This window comes from Coregonus lavaretus, assembly GCF_964263955.1.
Source record: "Coregonus lavaretus genome assembly, chromosome: 29".
Taxonomy (NCBI): domain Eukaryota; kingdom Metazoa; phylum Chordata; class Actinopteri; order Salmoniformes; family Salmonidae; genus Coregonus; species Coregonus lavaretus.
Window position 1 is genome coordinate 20,527,061 of NC_140016.1, and position 26,404 is coordinate 20,553,464.

Genomic DNA, 26,404 nt, shown 5'->3' on the forward strand with positions numbered 1-26,404 from the left:
ATTCAATCTGAAAATTAAACTGTGGTTTAACGGTTGTTGTACTACTGATTTTACAAGTGTTAATACATGCAATACTGACTTGCCAAAAAGAGTAGCCTGTATGGCGGCTCTCTGGGGACACATTTGTAAAATGTCTTTATAAATATTGTAACCATAGGATGACATATTTGCTAAAATAAGGTCTAATATGCCTACTATATAATCACACACACGTAAAAATATAATTATTGGTGCATTTTTGCCGCTCATTTCCATAATCTAATAGTACTCGACATAATGTATTATTTACAAAATAATTTGAAAATGGTTTCATTATTTACTTGTGGAAACTATTGGTAATAATGATTCGACACTGCTTCTGCCGTTCTCAGAGATTCAGGGAAATAGAGCAGAGGAAATGCACCTGTTGCGGAAAAAAATTGTAACTCTTTGCGGCACCACCGTTGTCACAACCGTTCCATATCTTCCGGGATTTTAGGTTTCTAACCACCAACGCTGAAAGTCAACAGTTTCAGAGTGCAGGAAGGAGAGACGGGGAGATAGACTGGGAAGGAGTCACGACGACACATTGCAGCAAAGGGTAGAGAGGTACGTTGAGTTTGTCGTGATCCATTATGATCTATAACATTCATTCAAATTGTTATATTTAATTACAGTTTAAATCAAAGTTATTTTACACACAACAGTTAATTGCTGAAGACTTCTTCCTGATACGGGAAACCCCCCCTTTCGAATTCTTTACTATACTCCATTCATCGACATTGCGCAGAAACTATATGCCACTTGTTTTGCCCGCTATCAGTCTGCTCTAAAATGCGCCTATTCTATTCTTTTTTTTACGTCCTCCCTTCCTGGATTTTGGAACTAAAGTGGTGAATTGATTCGAATCACAATCGGAGTAAAGTTAACGTTTTTTTCAAGGGAATTAAAACACAATCTGGACTGGTGTTAAAATACCTTTATTTTATGACTGATCTAATATGAACTATATGTGCGTTCACTCATTCAGGTACATTTCTTATGTCGGGTTGTCTTCTTCAGATTATGTGTGATGATAAACAACTGCTTTTTTCCAAACTGGATGTCAACACTAAATATTAAATCCATCCAAGACATTGTTTTTTTTGTTTGGATGTTAGATGTAGCTAGTAAGCTACATTTTATTGTTTTGTTGTAGCCTATACCCATACTTTATTTTTAGTTAATGTACAAGCCGAGCTAAATAACTATTTGCCCAATGAGGTGACGACAGATTTTGTTATACATTCCATATTGAGTAACTGTCCCGGAAATTCCACATGCTATGCTATTCTCATGGATTGTTCAATTGGAATGATCATTATTTTATATAGCCTATAAACACAAATGCCCCGGAAAAGCACTTTCAGTAGAGTTTTCTTTCCTACAACCACATAAATCCTACTAACGATGCTATTCATACAATTTCCTTGACGTAGGCAGCCTTCGTCTGAGCTGAGCTGCCCTACAGGTAATGTACACAACTCAAGCGTGAGTCGGTTAGCCTCAAGCGTTCAAACAATGACGAAGAAGTTTCCTCCCCCATGAGTGACACAGCATAGCACACCAACCCTGTGCTAGTGACCATTGAATGCTAATGAATTGAAATCAATAAGTGTGTTTTTCCTGCTTCTTAAACTCCTTCTCAACACTATTCAACGTCTTCTGAGGTGCTGGAGCTTGAAGCTCATGACTTGAACATGGCCGATGACAGTCTTGAAGTCAGGATCAAACAAATGGTTTAACCAGTGCACTCCACCCGCCGCTCTGTGTCCTTAGAGGGTGGGACCCTGCGATAATGCTGAGCTCGTGTTGTTTTTTCCTTTCCTGTTCCCATTCCTCCAAACAACCTTTCACCCGGACAGAGAGGTTCCCTATGGGGTTTAAAAACACAAGGATCATATTAGTCCTACTTTACCATTCCCACTACTGTATATGTGTGTGCCAGTGTCTGTCAAAATAAGATTAGCTAGAGACTATTTTCCCACGTCCTGTTATATTTTACCATAGGATGACATGCAGAAATAAAAACTCTATCTTTATGTCAAACATGTTGATTTATGTTTGTGTGTCAGACTCCAAAAGCACAAGATCTACTTTAAGAAATATGCAGGCCTGTTTTCTTTCCCTGCAAAGGATTTTCTACATGATGTAAGCATGCACAGTACACAGTTATAGGCTTAGTTTGTTGCTGGTGTTATAGTTTGGTGTTTACTCCAGTGGGATTGACACAGTACTGTACGTCCTGGTGTGAAATGCTAGGGAGATTTATACCCTCCACTAGTCCGCCTCTACTCTGTTCTGTCTGCAGCACGGTCATCTCAGGGTGTTGGCTCTAAGCTAGGTCACAGTGCTGTCTGTCTGCTTGTCAGCTCCATCTATGTTATTACCCAGCCAACTCCAGCAAGGCAGAGTGAGAGGCTTCTGATGGGCTGACACTGTGGCAGCAGCAGTCTCTCTGCATGGAGGCTCACTAGAGGAGGAGGGGAAAGGTCACACCATCCACTAACAGTCTCCTTTGTCTGTCTGTCTGTCTGTTAGTCCTGTACTCAGAGGTGGCACCACAGGTCCCAGAGTGGTGGGGCCATTTTCTTTCCCTGATAGTAACCAGATAAAACTCCTGAACCAAGTTGTAGCAGGGACCTTAAGGATTGCCTGCTCTGTGGTTGTCCCATTAGGCAGGGGATTTTTTAAAACTGAAAACAACCAAACTGCAAGAATTCCAGTAGGGGCGTCACAAGTCACTTTTTTTTTAACCTGCTACACTGGAAGCGTAACTTTTGGCCAGGGCTAGCAGAGCGCGAGCCACTTTTTTCTATTGCTCCGGCCGAGATACACTAGTGGTAACTCACCTAGCCATTCTAGCTTCGCCATCGTGGGTGCTAGCAAGCAGTAAGGTAGTGCTACGTATCAACAGCCATTGTCAGCCAATCTAGTAGGGGTTGGAAGCTATGGTGAGTTTTGATTGGTTACTCGTGTAGCAGTCTCACTGAAGATTTGCATAATGTTCAGCTTCCCCAAACTTTAGTCCCGCCCTATTCAGCTCCCTCGCCCATACTCGCATCGCCCAACGGTCCCTGCCCACTCCGATTCTCAATGCTTTCCTTCCATTGAAAATAAATTGGGGAGCCGTTGTTTCACTGCGCGATGCTGTCTCTAGTGTTACACCCCGTCAGGAACGTCTTGAAAATAGTACTTTTTTGCTCGAGCAGCGCATGCCTCTCGTGGAGCCAACGCGCTCACGCTCAGCAAAAGTTGGCTATCTGATGTAGCAGGCCAGTAAAACAAGATTTGTCTGCGTCCTGCCAGTTGTTTAATTTCAGCGTGTAAACAACTATTTTCCCATTTTTCAGGCTAGTTACCATAATCTTCAGGCAACCAAAAAATACTGTTGACTTGGCCAATTTGAAATTCCCTTTCAGACTTTAAAGTCAATTTCTGTGTAGGGCATGACATAGTGATTTAATCAGTTGCAAAACTGTTTTATATGGGCTATGAGGACAACAGCGTTTTTCTAATCAGGTCACATAGTTTTAAACTCCTGGAAAAACGTATTGCCCTGTAGAGAGGATGAAAACCCTGTCAAACTGCAGCAACCTTGTACTTGTTCATATTAATTATATTTTAAAACTAGACTAACGGGAGTTTACATTAGGCAGACACAGAGACAACTGTGATTGGACAATAGAACTAACAGGGCAGTGCTTGCTTTATGCAGGGTTGCATCATGTAGGCCCAGAGATGGGAATGGGCGGTGCCCAAAATTCTTACATTCCAACCCTGTGTAGGCCTATAAGAAGTTACAGGTGCATTAACACAGTCTAGCCTATGTCATCACTATTTGTTGATTTGATTAATTCCAGTCAATAATCAGAAATAAATTGTCTTAGGCTATAAAAGCATAACGTTACCGCTTCGTTTCCCCTGGCCAAATGGGACTGGGCACATAGAGGCCTACAGCTGATCAGACTGATGCAGCATGTCAGATCGCTTATGTTTAGGTGTAGGCTCTTTCTGTAAAGAGTGTTTGCTTGTGTCTGTCGGGAGTGAGTTATTTTCCGATTTGCTAAAGTAATACCGGAAGAAAAGTGCTCTGCTTTCTGTAGACGTGCGCCATACCCTACCTCAGATTTCCGTAAATCTGATTGGTCAAGACACACACACACGAACTGCAGCACTCTGATAAGAAGGACATAGTCCCTGTTTTCAACGTTTTTGCGTTAAACCAAATCAAAAGTGCTGTGGCAAATGCCTGCTCGCCACCCGTTTTCCGGCAGCCCTGCCTGTACTGTCTACTGCTCTCTACCTGTCTCCGTCCTCTCCCCTCACAGCAAGCCCTCCGCTCATGGGCTCTCTACCTGTCTCCGTCCTCTCCCCTCACAGCAACCCCTCCACTGTTTGAACACACTCTCTCTCCTGCAGTGGTCCACTGTCATGCTGTGCTCTGTCTGAGTAGCCTGTACCTTATGCGAGGTCATGGCTCATGTACTGAAAGTGGCTCCCCCATTAAATGGACATTTGCTGAGGATAAAGTCGCCTCTGTCAGCTTTACTCCATCTTTAGTGCTGCTGATGTTTGGGATTAGAAGGGACTCACTGGTTTTCACTGTGATATCATGAGAGTGATTTTAAATGGTAGCTACAGTGCTTGGTAAAGCAGGAGAAAAGCATTGTCAGGCAGAAAGGACAACTTATAGAAAGATAAAATCATATGTTCCCATTTTATACCTTCTGAACTCAGCCCTGGTCTGCTCTTTGGCTAGCAGGAGCCTGTCTGGCCTAGGGTGACTATCCCTGAGGGGTTAGCCTGGGACGGAGGTGCCATGCCACAGGCTGCAGACATGATTAACATGGCCTTCCTGACCGACTCGGAGCGGGAGCTGATCCTGGAGGTGTTGCGGAGGGACGAGGAGCTGAGGCAGGCCGAGGAGCAGCGTGTCCGGTGAGAACTCACCTCCCCGGCTGCATCTCAATAGTCCTAAAGTGGCTTCCTCCTCCCCTTGTCTCATTTCCTTTTTCTGCACAGATCTGAAAAAACAGGACAGGTGAAAGCAATACAGTGGATGCTGGTGGGAATTTAGCATTCACCTCATCAGCTCATAATTTCACATCAGTGCAGATGAAGGAGGAAGTCACTTTAGACTTTCAACATCCATTTAGGCAAAGGTTTCAACACAGATGCCAACAGGCGAGAGTCTAACCAACGTCTTACTTTCCATGTGTTGTTTCAGCAAGCTGAAGACTGAGCTGCTGGACATAAAGAGGAAGGGGGCCAAGCGCAGCAGTGGGAGGTACAGTGAGCGCAGCTGCGGCCGCTGCCAGGAACCACTGGGTCGACTGTCTGCCAGCTCCAGCCAGTGTAGGGCATGTAAACACCAAGTGTGCCGCAACTGCCGCGCAGTGCGCCCCAATGGATCCTGGGTGTGCAGTGTGTGTGCCAAAGAGGCGTAAGAGTCCCATTTCTCTGTACTGTATGTTACCCCACCCTGTCCTTTAGCATGGCCAGGATCCCTGTGTTTGCTGTATCTATATGCAAAGCGTGATATCATTATGTTTCAAAGCCTCTCGCTGTAGAACGCCCACGAGGAGAGGATAATGATTTAAGCGGGTTTACATGGTGTGAATCCGCCATGCACGCTATGCATATCTGTTGCATTCTAAACTTGTGTGGAATTCTTAGTTCATTTTTTTTCTCTATTTTGACAACAGCACAGTGTTTTTGCAATGTCAGCGTGTTACTCTTTGGGTTTGGTCCATATATTTGATCCATGATGTTTTAACGTGGTGGTAACAACGTGTGATGTTATTTTCTCCAGTGATCTAAAGAAGTACACTGGAGACTGGTTTTATGACCAGCGAGTGAACCGCTTCTCCACCACCCCTGGACACGACATAGTGAGAACTTCCCTCAAAAAGAGGCCCCCATGTGAGTCCAGGAAAGTGATGTGGGCCCTGCTCTGTTCAATGGGAAACTTAAAAACTCTCACTTCTGGTGCAGAATGGAATGTCAACGTTGTGACAGCATAGGAATTTGTCCTAATTCCTCTACTCAATTTCGAAATTGATACTTGGGAAGCTCCATTATTGCATAGCTTTTGTTCATGTACTTTTTGAATTGCACTTCCTACAAATGACATCAAAAGTAAAAGTAATTTATTCCTTATCTGAATGAATGAAGCCACTGACAGCATGTTACCAGTTGTCTGTCATGCTAAAGCTCGGTGTTCTGTTCTAGTGAGGAAGAGGGAGACCATTGGAGAGCACCTTTTGAAGAATACAGAGTTGAAACCCGGCCAGCCGACCATCCCTGTTCCCCGACCCAGACTGATGGACCTAGCGGCCTCCAACAAGGAGTGAGTCCTCTTTATATCTGGGGGGACAACACAGGCTTCACGGTCATTAGTGTTACTGTAATATGTGGATGAAGTTTCAACTCAATAGAACTTTGACACTCATTGTTATTTTGACAGTCTGCCAGACAAAGTTTTAGAAGAACCAGTGGCAGTTGAGATGAAGAAGAAGCAACAGCACCAGCGCAGTGACACTGAGTCTGCAGAGAAAGCCAGCCTAAACACTGTCAGGACAGAGACGGAGTCCTGTCTTGGGACTCCTTTCTTACCAATGTAAGTCTACATCCCAAAAAAATAGGCCTATAGCATTAGCGCTACATGCTAACAAGACTGCTATTGGGATGCCTCCTCATTATGAATGGTGTTTATGATCCAGGAAGAAGAGCACAGGTCGGTCCAGTCCAGCAGGTTCCAGTGTGTCCAGTATTTCAGTCAAAGTAGAAAGCGGCAGGATCCACAGCTCCAACTTAGACACGGTGAGTTTACCCATCAATCAGGTGTTGGGGTTAATTACATTTCAGCACAGTCAAATTGGGAAGTGAAAAGTCCACATGGAAAAAATTGAATTGACCCTAACCCTGTCATCAGTATCAGTCCTCATGTCTCCAGCCAATACATATTATATTGTCATACCTGACTGTAATCCTGGTCTCTTTCCATAGACCTCCGTAGTGAATCGTCGTAGTGTAAGTCCCTGCACAGGGTCTGTCTCTTTGGAAGACGACGGGCTGTTCAAGAAGAGCGTCAGACAAGTTCAGAAACCCTCCGGTGAGACTCTTGTGTGTCGGTCATCTCAGTAGTTCTGACTCACAAGCTATAATTAAATACTGTTTGTTTTAAGGGCTTCAGGCCTGCTTGAGTAAATGAAGGCATGCTCTTTTAATGTCTTCATGGGTTTCACTCAGAATTCACATCTGTGCTGGACCTGCGTAAGGAAGCATCGGAGGGCTCTATGGGTGACAGAAGCAAGTCTGTGCCTGGCCTCAATGTGCCGGTGAGCAGTAGCCCACTTCCTCATAACACACTGAGGCATAATGCTTCACTATACTATAAAATACTTGATGAGAAATGCAGTTGCGTTTTGCATGATTTAAAATGGTTTGTTGTCATTGCAGGATGACGAGGAGGATGATGAGGATATTGATAACTTGGTGAGCATCCATAGAAAGACGGTGGGCTCAAGTACCTCAAATCTTCGCGGCTCCAAGGTAAATCATGCGATTCTCACTTATCCTATCTTCATAGGTTCTAGTTAGTGTGTGATGCTATTTTTAGTCCCTCAAGATATTTTTCGAAGCAGTATTGATAAGTCAACCACACAACTTTTTTAGACAATTCAGGATATCCTGGTTTGTATGTTGAGCTCTGTGTGAGCTGATGCCTAATTAAGTTACCATGGCAACAAAGGCTCAAGCTCAAAATTGCTTCAGGGCAGGAAACTTTGACTATGACCTGACTTTCATTGTTACAGTTTCGGCCTCGTTTGTGTGCTTTTCAGGAACAAGTTTGTTTCTTAATTGGATACTCTACTTTTACCTTTTTCGTCCAGGTTGTAGAATTGTATCCAATATCAATGCAGTTGAACTAACTACTAACAGCTACTTGGTGAATTGTGTATGTGTGTGTCCACCGCAGAGTACACTTGGCAGTCTGATGAGTATTTACAGTGAGGCAGGAGATTATGACAGCGTGGAGGTGAGCGGGGACATCGTGTTCTCTCTCAGCTACGATGACACCACCCATAGCCTGGCCGTCCTCGTCAAGGAGTGTCACTCGCTGGCCCACGGGGATGCCACACGCCAGCGTTCCAACCCGTGAGTGTCCTCTCGGGACTAGGGTCTAATAGTTGTCTCAGTAGGAAATTATGGGTGCATCTCAATAGTGTAAAGAGGCTTCTTCCTTTTGTTTCCTCCTTCATATCCCCCCCATCTGAAAACACAGGATGGATGAAAGTAATGGTGGACGCCTATCTGGAATTGTATTTCAACTAAGCTGTTTTACACTATTCAGATGCATTATATAATGTCATTGCCAACAGTGAGAGTACCCCCCCCCCCCCCCCCCCACACACACACTACTTCAAGTGAGACAAACACTCTACCGTGGGTTTCAATAAATCCTGTCATCTTTTCATGATGACAGTAGATGAGAAGAGCTGTAGAAAATGATTCCCAGTAATCCTGTTGTTTATTCTAGACACACACTTCAGTGTTATTACAGTATGACATAACGTAGATCTTAGATAAGACCCCGTCCTGTTTACAAAATGTTTGATATACCCAGAGGTCATTATCAGAGTTCCAAAGGGAAGATTTTACATTTAATTCAACAGAAGAAAAATAATAATTTGTATTCTGGAAATGTAGGCACACATTTTTTGTAGTCAAAATGGTTTATTGGTCTTGAAGGTAGGGCTACAGTGGGGGAAAAAAGTATTTAGTCAGCCACCAATTGTGCAAGTTCTCCCACTTAAAAAGATGAGAGGCCTGTAATTTTCATCATAGGTACACGTCAACTATGACAGACAAATTGAGAAACAAAATCCAGAAAATCACATTGTAGGATTTTTATTGAATTTATTTGCAAATTATGGTGGAAAATAAGTATTTGGTCACCTACAAACAAGCAAGATTTCTGGCTCTCACAGACCTGTAACTTCTTCTTTAAGAGGCTCCTCTGTCCTCCACTCGTTACCTGTATTAATGGCACCTGTTTGAACTTGTTATCAGTATAAAAGACACCTGTCCACAACCTCAAACAGTCACACTCCAAACTCCACTATGGCCAAGACCAAAGAGCTGTCAAAGGACACCAGAAACAAAATTGTAGACCTGCACCATGCTGGGAAGACTGAATCTGCAATAGGTAAGCAGCTTGGTTTGAAGAAATCAACTGTGGGAACAATTATTAGGAAATGGAAGACATACAAGACCACTGATAATCTCCCTCAATCTGGGGCTCCACGCAAGATCTCACCCCGTGGGGTCAAAATGATCACAAGAACGGTGAGCAAAAATCCCAGAACCACACGGGGGGACCTAGTGAATGACCTGCAGAGAGCTGGGACCAAAGTAACAAAGCCTACCATCAGTAACACACTACGCCGCCAGGGACTCAAATTTTGCAGTGGCAGACGTGTCCCCCTGCTTAAGCCAGTACATGTCCAGGCCCGTCTGAAGTTTGCTAGAGTGCATTTGGATGATCCAGAAGAGGATTGGGAGAATGTCATATGGTCAGATGAAACCAAAATATAACTTTTTGGTAAAAACTCAACTTGTCTTGTTTGGAGGACAAAGAATGCTGAGTTGCATCCAAAGAACACCATACCTACTGTGAAGCATGGGGGTGGAAACATCATGCTTTGGGGCTGTTTTTCTGCAAAGTGACCAGGACGACTGATCCGTGTAAAGGAAAGAATGAATGGGGCCATGTATCGTGAGATTTTGAGTGAAAACCTCCTTCCATCAGCAAGGGCATTGAAGATGAAACGTGGCTGGGTCTTTCAGCATGACAATGATCCCAAACACACCGCCCGGGCAACGAAGGAGTGGCTTCGTAAGAAGCATTTCAAGGTCCTGGAGTGGCCTAGCCAGTCTCCAGGTCTCAACCCCATAGAAAATCTTTGGAGGGAGTTGAAAGTCTGTGTTGCCCAGCGACAGCCCCAAAACATCATTGCTCTAGAGGAGATCTGCATGGAGGAATGGGCCAAAATACCAGCAACAGTGTGTGAAAACCTTGTGAAGACTAACAGAAAACGTTTGACCTGTGTCATTGCCAACAAAGGGTATATAACAAAGTATTGAGAAACTTTTGTTATTGACCAAATACTTATTTTCCACCATAATTTGCAAATAAATTCATAAAAAATCCTACAATGTGATTTTCTGGATTTCTTTTCCTCATTTTGTCTGTCATAGTTGACGTGTACCTATGATGAAAATTACAGGCCTCTCTCATCTTTTTAAGTGGGAGAACTTGCACAATTGGTGGCTGACTAAATACTTTTTTTCCCCACTGTATGACGATACCAGCCCTAATTGCAGGACTATTCATATTAATTTGAACTCTTTAAAGGGGCAGTGCACTTAAAAACGTGACTTTCCAATTGTTTTGATGATACACTATGAGGTCGAAAATAACACAGACATTTTGAAAATGATGATAATGCCCTTTTTGTGCAAGAGTTTTTCAGCCTTTTCAGGTAGGATGAAACTTTTGGCCCACATCATGACATCATTGTGATCGGATTATAATAGACCAATGACTGTTCATCTGGGTAAGGGGGTGGGCTCTATACATCATATCAGCCAATCAGGGTTTTGTATGTAAATACATTCAAATTTGATTCCTAACGCTCACATAATTAGACTGAGCATTTCAAGGGCCACAGGAGGCTCAGGGAAATAAATGATAAAAAATATGTCTTGAAGTTATTTTCATTAAATAAACACACACACTGATTTGACATACAGTGATGATTTAAAAATACAATAACAAAGACTGCATGGGGGCTTTAACATGTTGAAAAATATTATTCTCATGTTGTTTTGTCCTGCAGGTATGTCAAATGCTACCTTCTCCCTGACAAGTCTCGCACGGGCAAAAAGAAAACCAGCATCAAACGTAACACAGTGGACCCTACCTACAATGAGACCCTAAAGGTGATGGCCTCTCTGGAACTGCAGTAGAATTAGATGGACACTGATGAACCTGAGCTGTGGACACATCCCTTATAACTCGTCTGGCTCAATTGCTGGTCGTTAAGTCGATAATGCCTCCACCTTCACTAATCAAATCATATTTTATTTGTCACATGCGCCGAATTTAACAGGAATTTACCGTGAAATGCTTACGTACAAGCCCTTAACCAACAATGCAGTTCAAGAAAGAGTGAAGAAACATTTTACAAAAAATGTAATAAAATCAAAAAGTAACACAAGAAAATTACATAACAATAACGAGGCTATATACTGGGGGTACTGGTACCGAGTCAATGTGTTGGGGTACAGGTTAATCGAGGTCATTTGTAAAGTGACAATGCATACAGTGAGGGAAAAAAGTATTTGACCCCCTGCTGATTTTGTACGTTTGCCCACTGACAAAGAAATTATCAGTCTATAATTTTAATGGTAGGTTTATTTGAACAGTGAGAGACAGAATAACAACAAATAAATCCAGGAAAACGCATGTCAAAAATGTTATAAATTGATTTGCATTTTAATGAGGGAAATAAGTATTTGACCCCCTCTCAATCAGAAAGATTTCTGGCTCTCAGGTGTCTTTTATACAGGTAACGAGCAGAGATTAGGAGCACACTCTTAAAGGGAGTTCTCCTAATCTCAGCTTGTTACCTGTATAAAAGACACCTGTCCACAGAAGCAATCAATCAATCAAATTCCAAACTCTCCATCATGGCCAAGACCAAAGAGCTCTCCAAGGATGTCAGGGACAAGATTGTAGACCTACACAAGGCTGGAATGGGCTACAAGACCATCGCCAAGCAGCTTGGTGAGAAGGTGACAACAGTTGGTGCGATTATTCGCAAATGGAAGAAACACAAAAGCACTGTCAATCTCCCTCGGCCTGGGGCTCCATGCAAGATCTCACCTCGTGGAGTTGCAATGATCATGAGAACGGTGAGGAATCAGCCCAGAACTACACAGGAGGATCTTGTCAATGATCTCAAGGCAGCTGGGACCATAGTCACCAAGAAAATAATTGGCAACACACTACGCCGTGAAGGACTGAAATCCTGCAGCGCCCGCAAGGTCCCCCTGCTCAAGAAAGCACATATACAGGCCCGTCTGAAGTTTGCCAATGAACATCTGAATGATTCAGAGGAGAACTGGGTGAAAGTGTTGTGGTCAGATGAGACCAAAATCAAGCTCTTTGGCATCAACTCAACTCGCCGTGTTTGGAGGAGGAGGAATGCTGCCTATGACCCCAAGAACACCATCCCCACCGTCAAACATGGAGGTGGAAACATTATGCTTTGGGGGTGTTTTTCTGCTAAGGGGACAAGACAACTTCACCGCATCAAAGGGACGATGGACGGGGCCATGTACCGTCAAATCTTGGGTGAGAACCTCCTTCCCTCAGCCAGGGCATTGAAAATGGGTCGTGGATGGGTATTCCAGCATGACAATGACCCAAAACACACGGCCAAGGCAGCAAAGGAGTGGCTCAAGAAGAAGCACATTAAGGTCCTGGAGTGGCCTAGCCAGTCTCCAGACCTTAATCCCATAGAAAATCTGTGGAGGGAGCTGAATGTTCGAGTTGCCAAACGTCAGGCTCGAAACCTTAATGACTTGGAGAAGATCTGCAAAGAGGAGTGGGACAAAATCCCTCCTGAGATGTGTGCAAACCTGGTGGCCAACTACAAGAAATGTCTGACCTCTGTGATTGCCAACAAGGGTTTTGCCACCAAGTAGTAAGTCATGTTTTGCAGAGGGGTCAAATACTTATTTCCCTCATTAAAATGCAAATCAATTCATAACATTTTTGACATGCGTTTTTCTGGATTTTTTTGTTGTTATTCTGTCTCTCACTGTTCAAATAAACCTACCATTTAAAATTATAGACTGATGATGTCTTTGTCAGTGGGCAAACGTACAAAATCAGCAGGGGATCAAATATAAAAACAAGGGGGGGGTCAATGTAAATAGTCCAGGTGGTCATTTGTTTAATTGTTCAGCAGTCTTATGGCTTGGGGGTAGAAGCTGTTAAAGAGCTTTTTGGTCCTATACTTGGCGCTCCGGTACAGCTTGCCGTGCGGTAGCAGAGAGAACAGTCTATGACTTGGGTGACTGGAGTCTTTGACAACTTTATGGGCCTTCCTTTGACACCGCCTAGTATATAGGTCCTGGATGTCAGGAAGCTTGGCCCCAGTGATATACTGGGCCGTCCGCACTACCCTCTGTAACGCCTTACGGTCAGATGCCGAGCAGTTGCCATACCAGGCGGTGATGCAACCGGTCAGGATGCTCTCGATGGTGCAGCTGTAGAACTTTTTGAGGATCTGGGGACCCAGGCCAAATCTTTTTTGGTGTGTTTGGACCATGATAGTTTGTTGGTGATGTGGACACCAAGGAACTTGAAACTCTCGACCTGCTCCACTTCAGCCCCGTCGATGTTAATGGGGGCCTGTTCAGCCCTCCTTTTCCTATAGTCCTAGGCAGTAAGATTGATGTTGACATTCAAGATAAAGAGAGTTTATTGCTTTTAGTGAAAGACAAACAAATATTGATTTTGTTGCTGCCCTTTTTTAATTCACTGAGTATACAGAACAGGTCACTTGGATGCGAAGGCCAGAGAGGGTGGAAGGAGGAAAACTTTAAAGATGTAGTTTCACGCATCAGTGTCGGCAGGATTTGATGTTGACATTGTCCTGCCACTCCCTCACACTTCCTCTCTTCTTTTCCCTTCTTCTCCTCCAGTTCTCCATCAGTCGCTCCCAGGTGCTCACTCATTCCCTCCAGCTCTCCGTCTGGCACCATGACCGCTTGGGCCGTAATGCCTTCCTGGGAGAGGTAGAGGTGCCTCTGGACTGCAGGGACCTCGACGGCCGACACGAGGAGTGTATGGCACTCATGGCAAAAGTAAGCCTGAGTAGTTGCTATCATCACTAGGGCTCAGAGTTGTTCCTGGTCAGGTTTCATGGTCGGGACAATCTCCAGGCCCTACACATCAATCATTAAATGTATTTCTAATCTACAGTATACAGTACTAACCTGTGGGCTAGTGGTTTTACCTCAGCTGTTCTCCTCTTTATAGGCATCAGAATTGCAGTCCTCTGCCTTCTCTCAGTACAAAGGAGAACTGGTGATTTCCCTGAAATACGTCTCGACTAAGAAACCACCCACTGAGAAGACTAAAGGTAGGAGTGTCAGTGTCGACGGAACAGAAAAGCTCAGTCAGCACTGTTTGTGTTTCAAATTCCTACCAGTGGCTGTCTGACACCACTATCTCCCCTAGGCAAGACTCTCTCTCTAGGCAACAAGTCAAAGACTGAGGAGGGAGGGGAGTTGCACGTCTTGATCAAAGAGGCCAAGAACCTGACGGCAATGAAAGCAGGGGACACGTCGGATTCCTTTGTGAAAGGGTTAGCTTTTGGCATGAAATCACTTTAATTCTTCACGTTCACTCTGAGATGATTCATCATTCTCACTCGGGAGATGGTGCAACTCCCGCTCATTTTAAGAAAAATACATACTTTATTGATTACTAGAATTAGAAACATTGTTCAGCCACCTAGCCTTCATCAAAATGTAATCCTTTTCACTCATGATTATTTTACCCTAGATACTTGTTGCCATCGAAGGCCAAGTCCACTAAGAGGAAGACTCCGGTGGTGAAGAAGACTCTGAACCCTCACTACGACCACACATTTGTGTACAAAGACCTGACCCTGGACCAGCTGAGTAAGATGTGTGTAGAGCTGACCGTGTGGGACCGGGAGGCCATGTCCAGTAATGACTTCCTGGGTGGGGTTCGACTCAGCACAGGCACAGGTAATGACACAACACCTTGTTGATTTATGGAGGGGAAGTGTTATGGTAGGGAAGTATCCATCGGCAGTATTGCCTCGACCGTTATAAATGTTTGATTCAGTATTTATCATTAAGTTGTAGGTCACCTATTTTGCCGATGTTAAAGTTGGTAGTGAAGAGAAACTACCTCAGAGGTCAAACGTCTAAGAGGGAAAGGAACGGGAAAGGGGGATACCTAGTCAGTTGTACAACTGAATGCATTCAACTGAAATGTATCTTCTGCATTTAACCCAACCCCTCTGAATCAGAGAGGTGTGGGGGGCTGCCTTAATCGACATCCACATCATCGGCGCCCAGGGAACAGTGGGTTAACTGCCCTGCTCAGGGGCAGAACGACAGATTTTTAACTTGTCTGCTCGGGGATTTGATCCAGCAACCTTTCGGTTACTGGCCCAACGCTCCTAACCGCCAGGCTACCTGGCAGTCGGCCTAATGTTAAAATCGCTTCAAAAGCAGTGAAATCAAAATCTGTGAAATCTCCAATCTCCCACTCTACTTAGGGCTCCTGTATTGTGTGGACAGGTCAGACCTACTTTAGTTCACTGCATTTCTGGTGCCCTACTTTTCAGTCACACTGAAGGTTGGCAAGGAGGAAGTGGAGGCGGACTCAACAGGGGAGGAGGCGTCTCTGTGGCAGAAGATGATGCAATACCCTGACTCGTGGGCAGAGGGCACTCTTCCATTACGCTCCTCTATGGGCAAGAGCAAGTGAGGACTCCACCTCGTAACCTGAGAGAAGAGATATGGACAAAGGGCGATCCCTCAACTTTTTATCACCATTACTATCTGTAACCAAAAGACTGCTGTCACAGCTGTGTCTAACTGCAAGAACCAAAACAAGTGCTTTTGAAAGCATATTGAGGAAATTCATCTGAGGTTTTCAGGTTTTTGCTAGCAGAGAGGTATCATTTCATATTTTTGAATGCAAGGTTGTGTGTTTAATCATGCAAATGCTTTTAAAAATAAACAGCACTAACCAAATACTTTTGATATAATTCAACAACTCAATGTTTAATTTACATTTATCAGTTTCAGGCTGAATCTCTGTTGCACTCGAAGGCACTGAAAAATTGTGTCCAGTTTTGGTCCATATCACATCTTGTGTGGTGATTCATGGCAATCAAATGAAAACTACTGTACCTGTGATAGGGATATCAAGCGTGTGGTTCATTGAAATACGTATGTAAATATGATCAGTTGCACTAAAAGTGACCAATTTTATTTCTCAACTTTTATCCTCTTATTTATAGTCTGGAAAGTAAATGTCAAAATCTTTCATACTGTAACTTGAGTCAAGTTTGCTTTTACTATGGCTCACAGGAGGTTGGTGGCACCTTAATTGGGGAGGACGGGCTCGTGCTAATGACTGGAGCGGAATTGGTGGAATGGTATCAAACACATGGTTTGATGCCATTCCATACTCGCCGTTCCAGACATTATTATGAGCCGTCCTCCCCTCAGCAGCCTCCACTGCTATGGCTGTATCAAATATTTTATTCACCTAATAAATATGTGAAATGCCTAAACCTGTAATCATCCACGTTTTGTTACAGTGCAGTATGGGTAGTGAAGTAAAAAAGGTACGTACATACACTATATTTAGACATGTAAAACAGGCTACCTCTAATATCTAAATCTATCAGATCATTATCTATCAGCCAGTGGAAACATCTGACTACCAGAGCTGTTATCTGCGTGTTTCCTTGTTTCTCTCTCTATTCTGGGCCACCTCGGTTGATTGTATCTCTCCATAGCAGAGCTTTTTCCTCTGCACTATCTGTATAAGTGTCTGACCTCTCCAAACCACCAGGTGGCACTATGATGTCTTAGTCACAGTAGTCTCTGTGTAACTCCAGCCGCTGTCGTTCTTCTTCATCCAACAGGTTATTGTCGATGTATGAGAAGAGCTCATCGGATGTGGTGGGAGTGATGAATCTCTCATGGTCCACACCATCCTTGTCCAACAGCACCATGTTGAAGTAGGATCTGGAGATCCGGAAAGCCTGCCTGTATAACACACAGTACCAGATAACCATTTGGTGTCAAGTCAGTGATGGTGTATTTGATTGCCTGAAGATGCAGTGCAGCCAACTTGATTATGTGAGGTCCCCTTACCTCAGACCCTCGATGACCTCAATGTCCAGGTGACGTCCCTTGATGCGGCCCACTTCTCGAGGGGGGGAACCGAGCAGCTCAATCACCGTCACTTGTCGTAGGTCCAGACCACAATCTGCTTTCTAGGCATGAAAACACCCCAAGCATGGTCACAATCATACAAACAAGCTGCTCATATTTCATTCACTGAACAGGCTTTTATTAAGTCCCGTAGTAGCTGACAGTGGGGCTCTCTTGTGGAAGCCTTATGTTCCACATAGGAACAAAGAGGACTTAGTAAAAGTAAGTTGAGTGCAGAAATTCCCTGACTAGCAGATAATGCCCTAACCATCCAGCTGTCTCTCTTGGCGCGTTCGACATTGCAAACTACTTTAAGGGTGAGTTGAGACTTACAGATTTATAGATCACCTTACCTCCTAAATAACTAGTCAATGTAGATCAGTCAGTCAATTTACCCATGATACATCACGGTTCTGATGCTGTTGAACATAGTCTCTTGACTCACCTGTACCATAAGGTTCTGGAGCTTGTAGTCTCCATGGGCTATGTTAGGTGCCGACACGATCAGAATCCTCCTCTTCTCATAGAACTGGTCCAGGAGGGCAGAAGCTGTGTTCACATCTGTTTTAAACTCCATTGCTGCACACGTGCGTGCGCACACAATAAAAAAAACAGTATTGTTGGTTTAATCACTGTATACTTTGCATGTATGGGTTAAATTGCGAACACAACAAACCAGAAGGTCATTGGCTCTAAATACTAACTGACACACTCGGTGGGGGCCTCAGTCCAGCTGCGGTCGAACTGGCAGACTCGGCTGGAGGTCCCCCGCCTCTCATGGCCCCCGTCACAGTGGTATTCGCACACCGCCCCATAGTTGTTCCCGTCAGAGTCACAGGTGAGGTAACCATGGAGAGGGGGCTTGAGGACTGGACACCTCCTGACTGGGGAGAGACAGAGAGCAGAGCCTGTATTCACAAAGCAATTGCTGTTCAGTTATGTATTTTAGATCATACAGACAGGGGGGACCTGATCCTAGATCAGCACTCCTACTCTGAGATGCTATGTGAATACGGGCCCAAAGCAAGCATCTTCGACCAGTACACACTGAACTGTGTGTAATCAGCCCTCTGACAGTACTGGAATATGATTACTCTTGGATGCCTATAAAGTGTTTATAGAAGTTCTCCATAAGGGAAATATGATTGTTGTTTATCACTGAAGGGAATTAGATGTATAATCAGTAAAAAAAATCCAGTATTTTGTTGCATGATGAGATGTATCAATTGAACGTTGAACATTTGTTTGTATAAAGTGTTTGTCCTGTAAGTCTGGGTTTTGCTCTAGTCCAAATGTCAGGTCATTGACATTGACAGTGATGCCTTACCCTCAACCCGAACAATGAACTTGCAGGCAGCCCTGTTCCTGGCTTGGTCGTGTGCTGTGTACCGGATAATGTTTATCCCCTCTTTAAAGTTGGTATCTGGGCGCTGGCCTATCAGCGTTACACTGCAAACAGACACAAAGAACGTTTCACCTCCAGATAAAGCAAAGGGGAAGAGGAAGAAGAGGAGAGGGGAAAAGGCAGTGAAAAAGGACTGACATACTCTAGTGTTTTATCAGCAGTATCCGTGGCAACCGGCGGGTCCCAGGACACTCTGACGGTTAGTTTCCCAGGCTCTGCGACCTTCACCCGGGACAGGGGACACTTTATTTTGGGAGGATCATGATCTGAAACAACACCAGTTTGGTAAACCAGTGAAGAAAAATAATAGAGAATAGATTTTTTGTTTTGTTAAATGTTAACATCTGTTGGTCTTGGTCAACTGAATCAATTCCTCTTTTGATGGAAGGGAACTTTGTAGATTAAAAATATCCATTGGTCTTGGTTTTGAGCCCAAAGCATGAAGGAGGAAATGAAACGTGGAAAGAGAGGCACTAAATGAGTATCTGTGTTGTGGAAGACATGCCCATTGGGAGCTGCCCAGGCTTATGAAAGACACAAACAAACAGAGTTGGAAAAACAATCAGCTTGAAAGATGGATTCCAAATGTTTTGCTGTGCGAATAGGGTGCATGTATCTCAAGATTAAATTACATTAATAAATAAAAAATATGCTGAATTGATCACATACCATTCACTTGCCTCCTGGCATATCAAACCAAAAAACACCACCTCAGTTTAACCCCACAGTGGAAAAGCTTTCAGAAAACATTTAAGACAGTAAACTTGGCTGTGCTGACTAATCATACAGTGCCTTCAGAAAGTATTCACACCCCTTGACTTTTTCCGCATTTTGTTGTGTTACGGCCTGAATTTAAAATAGATTAAATTGAGATTTTGTGTCACTGGCCTACAAACAATACCCCATAATATCAAAGTGAATTTATGTTTTTAGAAATGTTTACAAATTAATTAACAATGAAAACCTGAAACGTCTTGAGTCCATAAGTATTCAACCTCTTTGTTATGGCAAGCCTACAGTGCATTCGGAAAGTATTCAGACCCTTTGACTTTTTCCACATTTTGTTACGTTACAGCCTTATTCTAAAATGGATTAAATAATGTTTTTCCCTCATCAATCTACACAATACCCCATAATGACAAAGCAAAAACACATTTTTATAAATTTTTGAAAATGTTCTTGGCTTATCGCGCTCTAGCACAGAAATACCTTATTTACGTAAGTATTCAGACCCTTTGCTATGAAACTCGAAACTTAGCTCAGGTGCATCCTGTTTCCATTGATCATCCTTGAGATGTTTCTACAACTTGATTGGAGTCCACCTGTGGTAAATTAAATTGATTGGATATGATTTGGAAAGGCACAAACCTGTCTATATAAGGTCCCACAGTTGACAGTGCATGTCAGAGCAAAAACCAAGCCATGAGGTCAAAGGAATTGTCCGTAGAGCTCCGAGACAGGATTGTGTTGAGGCACAGATCTTGGGAAGGGTACCAAAACATTTCTGCAGTATTGAAGGTCCCCAAGAACACAGCGGCCTCCATCATTCTTAAATGGAAGAAGTTTGGAACCACCAAGATTCTTCCTAAAGCTGGCCGCCCGGCCAAACTGAGCAATCGGGGGATAAGGGCCTTGGTCAGGGAGGTGACCAAGAACCCAATGGTCCCTCTGACAGAGGTCCAGAGTTCCTCTGTGGAGATGGGAGAACCTTCCAGAAGGACAACCATCTCTGCAGCACTCTACCAATCAGGCCTTTATGGTAGAGTGGCCAGACGGAAGCCACTCCTCAGTAAAAGGCACCTGATAGCCCGCTTGGAGTTTGCCATAAGGCACCTAAAGGAGTCTCAGACCATGAGAAACAAGATTCTGTGATCTGATGAAACCAAGACTGAACTCTTTGGCCTGAATGCCAAGCATCATGTCTGGAGGAAACCTGGCACCATCCCTACGGTGAAGCATGGTGGTGGCAGCGTCACACTGTGGGGATGTTTTTCAGCAGAAGGGACTGGGAGACTAGTCAGGATAGAAGGAAAGATGAATGGAGCAAAGTACAGAGAGATCCTTGATGAAAACCAGCTCCAGAGCGCTCAGGACCTCAGACTGGGGCGAAGGTTCACCTTCCAACAGGACAATGACCCTAAGCACACAGCCAAGACAACGCAGGAGTGGCTTTGGGACAAGTCTCTGAATGTCCTTGAGTGGCCCAGCCAGAGCCCAGACTTGAACCCGATCTAACATCTCTGGAGAGACCTGAAAATAGCTGTGTCCCCATCCAACCTGACAGAGCTTGAGAGGATCTGCAGAGAAGAATGGGAGAAACTCCCCAAATACAGGTGCGCCAAGCTTGTAGCATCATAACCAAGAAGATTCAAAGCTATAATCGCTGCCAAAGGTGCTTCAACAAAGTACTGAGTAAAGGGTCTGAATACTTATGTAAATGTGATATTTCAGTTTTTTATTTTTAATACATTTGCAAACATTTCTAAAAACCTGTTTATGCTTTGTCATTATGGAGTATTGTGTGTAGATAGATTGATCAATTTAATCAATTTTAGAACAAGGCTGTAACGTAACAAAATGTGGAAAAAGTCAAGGGGTCTGAATACTTTCCGAATGCACTGTAAATAAGTTCAGGAGTAAACATTTGCTTAACAAGTCACATAATAAGTTGCATGGACTCATTCTGTGTGCAATAATAGTGTTTAACATGCTTTTGGAATGACTACCTCATCTCTGTACCCCACACATACAATTATCTGTAAGGTCCCTCAGTCAAGAAGTGAATTTCAAACACAGATTCAACCACAAAGACCAGGGAGGTTTTCCAATGCCTCGCAAAGAAGGGCACGTATTGGTAGATGGGAGAAGAAAAAAAAGCAGACATTAAATATTCCTTTGACCATGGTGAAGTTATTAATTACACTTTGGATGGTGTATCAATACACCCAGTCAATACAAAGATACAGGCGTCCTTCCTAACTCAGTTGCCGGAGAGGAAGGAAACCGCTCAGGGATTTCACCATGAGGCCAACAGTGATTTTAAAACAGTTACAGTTTAATGTCTGTGATAGGAGAAAACTGAGGATGGATCAACAACATTGTAGTTACTCCACAATACTAACCTATTTGACAGAGTGAAAAGAAGGAAGTCCGTACAGAATCAAAAATATTCCAAAACATGGATCCTGTTTGCAACAAGGCACTAAAGTAATACTGCAAAAAATGTGGCATAGCATCCTGAATTCAAAGTGTTATGTTGGGGGCAAATCCAATACAACATATTACTGAGTACCACTCTCCATATTTTCAAGCATAGTGGTGGATGCATCATGTTATGGGTATGCTTGTAATCATTAAGGACTGGGGAGTTTTTCAGGATAAAAAATAAATGGAATGGAGCTAAGCACAGGCAAAATCCTAGAGGAAAACCTGGTTCAGTCTGCTTTCCACCAGACACTGGGAGATGAATTCACCTTTCAGCAAGACAATAACCTAAAACACAAGGCCAAATCTACACTAGAGTTGCTTACCAAGAAGACAGTGAATGTTGTTACAGTTTTTACTTAAATCTGCTTGAAAATATATGGCAAGAGTTGAAAATATTTGTCTAGGAATGATCAACAACCAATTTGACAGAGCTTGAAGAATTTTGAAAAGAATAATGGGCAAACATTGTATATTGACTCTGGTGTGAATACTTATGTAAATGAGATATTTCTGTATTTTATTTTCAATACATTTGCAAACATTTCTAAAGACATGTTTTCACTTTGTCATTATGGGGTATTGTGTGTAGATTGGTGAGAAAAAAATCAATTTAATCTATTTTGAATTCAGGCTGTAACATAACAAAATGTGGAATAAGTCAAGGGGTATGAATACTTTCTGGAGGCACTGTATAGGCTGTACCTTCACAGATGGGCTCTGCCCCACTCCAGGACCCCCCATCCAGACAGGTGCGAGAGTGGTCCCCCTCGATCCGGTACCCCGGCTCACAGATGTAATCACACCTGGAGTCCACCACATATCCCTGGGTGCAGTGGTACGTGCCGTGCCAGATCAGGTGCAGCGCATTGCAACGAACCTCTGTGGAGTCGACACACCATAGTCAAAAAGAGATACAAATTACTCCTATGAAGGTTTTTCTAAAGAAAACTCAGGTCATTTTTCATTAACAATAGATGACATGTATCTGTCTGTATTCAGCCTGTACTCACGGCGGCAGTGACTGGTCCCAGACCAGCGACGGTTGGGCATGCACTGCACCAAGGTTCTGCCCAGCAGCTTGTAGCCCCGGTCACAGGTCATCTCGCAGCGGGTGCCCAGGGTGCTGTGGTAGTTCCCTCCACGGGGGGAGTGGCAGGTCACATCCCCATTGGCCAGCCTCAGAAAGTGACACCATCTTGGATCTGCATCAAAACAACACTGTTTAATCACACACTGGAACACAGCGGCAAGACCAGTGTGCTACAGACCCAATTGACATCAAGAGATACTGATTTCAAAACAGTGATGATGTGGGGTACGCAGATTTCCAATTCAGTGTAAGTGTCCACTTACAGTATGACAAGCTTATTCCTGTGTTGTTGATCATGTTAGTGTTGTGACTGTGTGTTTCTCCTTACGTACTTTTGTAGTCTAGTCGGGGAGCATAGTACTCCTCCTCTGGCACAACCTCATTGTAGCTGCTGTGCAGTGTGGTTCCAGAGCCTGAAACCAATGACAGACTATTATTGTACTGTTCTTTCCCACTCATAAACCTACTTTTGTAATTATTTGCTTATTTGTGATAAATATCAAATGATTTTGATGTAGAACACGAAGAGTGGAATATAGGTCATGCAGAGAAAGTATTTTGGCATGCTAATGGTTTTTCCACAAAGTCTCAGTTCTGCATAACCTGATTTCTGGTCCCTGAGCCAGCTTACTATTTGACACCTGGATTTCCAATAAGGGAAGTCGAAAAAAAAACATGGAAACTCGCCAGGGGTTTGGATCCAAAACTGAAGTCCAGTCAAACCAGTATGTCTCTGACAAAAGACAGACTTTCTAGTTTGCCAACGTTTCATTTATTGCAACGTAAAAGTGTTTTAGCATCACATGGAAGTAAAAGGTGATAGTAAAGAGTGTAGGGAAATGACTTAACTGGGAACACATTGCTGAATGTGCACTGAAATCATGACACATGAAGAAGATGAAGCTGGCAAGCAGAGGTCCTCTCCTCCATTTTGAATGTAATTACTAGTTAGTAATGGGTCTAAAGCTGCTAACATCTCTTTTTGCCTTCTTTATCATTACGCTGTATCTTTAAACCAAGGAGCTGAATCTAACTTTCCATACTGTAGGTCTCCCTTGCCACCCTCATTCTTTCCCCTCACTTGTGGTCTAGCCTATTTCATGAACATAATCCCTTGAAGGATATTTATAAGAGACTCTACTGTTTAGAAAGATGGCTGCCAGATTAGATTTTTTTTCTGAGCTGAGTATTATCCCTGAGTACTTGTAACAACAAATTGGTCCAGATATTAGAATAGCTTTCCCAGCCTACAAGGATAGGTAATGTGTCATTACTTTTAATTTAGACCAATGAAAATTCAATTAATGCTGACACAACTCAATAAAGTTTATAATGTTGGTAATTTGGGCACTTGCAATAAGCTGCTAAACTTCCACTGGAAGAAGTTACAATGATGTTACAATAATTTTCATCAAATGCCTTGTTTCCAGTCTGACTCTGAATAACACATAAACATGCCAGTAGAGTTCTAGCACCCAAGTCTCCCTCATGTTAGCAAATCCAAGTGAGGATAATCCTTAATTTACTGTCTATAAACAGACTCTTTGGTATTCAAGATAATTTACATTTCAGCAGCAGTCATACAATAAAATATAAACATCGACTTTATAGTTGAACATGTTCCAACCATTCTACAATGAACAATCATTCTGCAGTGATTGAAATCCTTTGTAACATGTCTCATCTTAGTAGACATGTAAGTAGTATTACTAGTCAAACACCTCTTTATCCTAACAGCCTATTTTCCATTATAACACTAATGCAGGATGCTACTGTGTCTGCCTGATGACGGTGAGGTTGTAAAAAGACAGACTCTGACACAACATGGATCACAGTAAGACCAGCCGGGCACACGTTCAACAGCTCCCAGAGAGCCGGTTACTTTACCAGGAAGATATGCAATGACCACTGCAGGGAGAACATCCAGCTAGGAGAAATGAGTCATATTGGAGGGGGTGGATTTCACAAGCCCACTATTCACTGCAGTCCAACTGTACTTGTTTCAATGGATATATTCTAATGTTCAGGTTTAGAAAGGTCATTCCCGATTAGCATCCTTTGTATTTCAGTTGGAGAAGTGGTAAATGACAAGAACGTGTGATAATAGCAATGGTGAGACATAGACAGAATCAATCCATTAGCCGACTAGATTTTTGCTTTGTGGTTTTGATTTCTTATCAACTGGCAGCAGGCATGAGTTTGGGTGGATCTGAGGTGACTCAAATCACTGTCTTGTAGGGGTCAAATTAGGGCCTTGCCACAGCTGGTCCGTGCACACTCAGTCATTTGTCTGTGACTGGAGTTGTAATTACATAGGTCTGAAAGGGGGTGACATGCTCAACATCAGATAGCAAACACAGGTGACTACAGTGAGGACTGATGACTTCTATTCACCTACAAAATGTATCTATTCATGAAAAAATGCATAGATGACATATTTGGGCTTCTTTGCTCCCTCCTTTTTAACTGAAAAATAATGTTACAAGAGTGGATTCGTTTTTTTTCAGGAAATACCCCATGCTCTCTTTGTATTCTGTCAGGTCCCTCTAAAGATCCCACCACAGCTGCTTCCATTTACTGCCTTATAACTGTGGTGATGGAGGTATGTCCTCATTCCCCATTGCATGGAATGTATCATGGACCATAGATGAGACTGACAGGGAATGCATTTGTCTCTACTGGCATTAATGATTTTGTCCAAATCATAACTGCTTATGCAACATCAGGCATATAATAACATGTGCATACATGTTGTACATCAAGGTTAATGCAAAGTTTAAACTGTGAGTAAAGAAACATATTAATAGTCAAATTGAAAGTACAGTATATCTAAATCGTACCTTCTTTGTGTCCCATCAGCGCTCTAATAAAGGTCACCATGAAGAGTAAAAGGATATGGAATCGTGACATGCCAACACGGTCTTGAAGCACAAATATTCAGATAAAAGGTGGTTCCACTGGGCATCTAGTGTCGCCAAGGTGGAGACCATTGACCAACGTACAGCGCAGAAAACTTGAAGGCAACAATGATACCGTCAATTAATTTAATCGATTTTTTTTACTGACAAAATCTTTAGCCTTGTTTTTGTTGTATCTTTATGAGCCAAGAAGAATCCCACCAACGCTCAAGACAAACCAGACTAGCGCCAACTTCTACTGACGAAGTCCTCCTCGTTTATCACATATACTGTTCGACAAATTACCGCTAGAAGGCGTTGTTGGACTACTTATGAAGGCTATCATGCAGCCCTAACCCACCAGTGGTTAAATAATTATATTGTTTGCACTAAAATCGTTAAGAATTCGTTATGGATTTTCTGTACACTGGGTAAACCAAGGAGAAATGTTAAAATCCACCTACTGAACTAAATCATATTTTCAACATTTAATCTAAATGGCGCATCCTTTTTGCAGCTGTAGGATATTGAAACTGTCAATCATGTTGCTGACCGCACACTAGCCCAAACAACAAACGACGTAAAATGAATAATAGCGCGATCTGCCGACTGGTTGGGCTAACTGCACACGCATGAGGGGAAAATAAATTATACATTAAAGCGCCAATCAGCTTTTGAAACAATAACGAAGCATACTTCCCACCCTGTTTCGGT

The 26,404-nt window shown here is 43.1% G+C and overlaps 2 protein-coding genes across 4 annotated transcripts; one reads left to right on the top strand and one right to left on the bottom strand.

Annotated features, from left to right (window-relative positions):
* The first annotated feature begins 365 nt into the window (after positions 1–365).
* On the top strand, positions 366–16,439 carry sytl4 (synaptotagmin-like 4). 3 transcript variants are annotated; one of them, XM_084146525.1, is made up of 17 exons: positions 366–588; positions 4,784–4,959; positions 5,249–5,464; positions 5,834–5,943; positions 6,253–6,370; positions 6,488–6,640; positions 6,744–6,843; positions 7,030–7,135; positions 7,273–7,361; positions 7,483–7,575; positions 8,003–8,181; positions 10,926–11,028; positions 13,804–13,965; positions 14,141–14,243; positions 14,342–14,468; positions 14,669–14,877; positions 15,486–16,439. In XM_084146525.1, the coding sequence occupies exons 2-17, from the start codon at positions 4,841–4,843 to the stop codon at positions 15,626–15,628; spliced, it is 2,130 nt and encodes a 709-aa protein (XP_084002651.1). In that variant the 5' UTR covers positions 366–588; positions 4,784–4,840; the 3' UTR covers positions 15,629–16,439. The 3 variants fall into 3 exon arrangements, with proteins under 3 accessions (XP_084002651.1, XP_084002653.1, XP_084002652.1); XM_084146527.1 differs by having other exon boundaries at positions 498–588; positions 4,781–4,959; XM_084146526.1 differs by having other exon boundaries at positions 514–588; positions 4,759–4,959.
* srpx2 (sushi-repeat containing protein X-linked 2) lies at positions 16,110–25,975 on the bottom strand. Its single transcript, XM_084146528.1, has 10 exons — positions 25,634–25,975; positions 23,126–23,206; positions 22,714–22,905; positions 22,406–22,582; positions 18,639–18,762; positions 18,419–18,540; positions 17,796–17,975; positions 17,537–17,670; positions 17,032–17,153; positions 16,110–16,923 (listed from the first exon to the last, which is right to left on the bottom strand). The coding sequence occupies exons 1-10, from the start codon at positions 25,701–25,703 to the stop codon at positions 16,743–16,745; spliced, it is 1,383 nt and encodes a 460-aa protein (XP_084002654.1). The 5' UTR covers positions 25,704–25,975; the 3' UTR covers positions 16,110–16,742.
* Between the last annotated feature and the right edge of the window lie 429 nt (positions 25,976–26,404).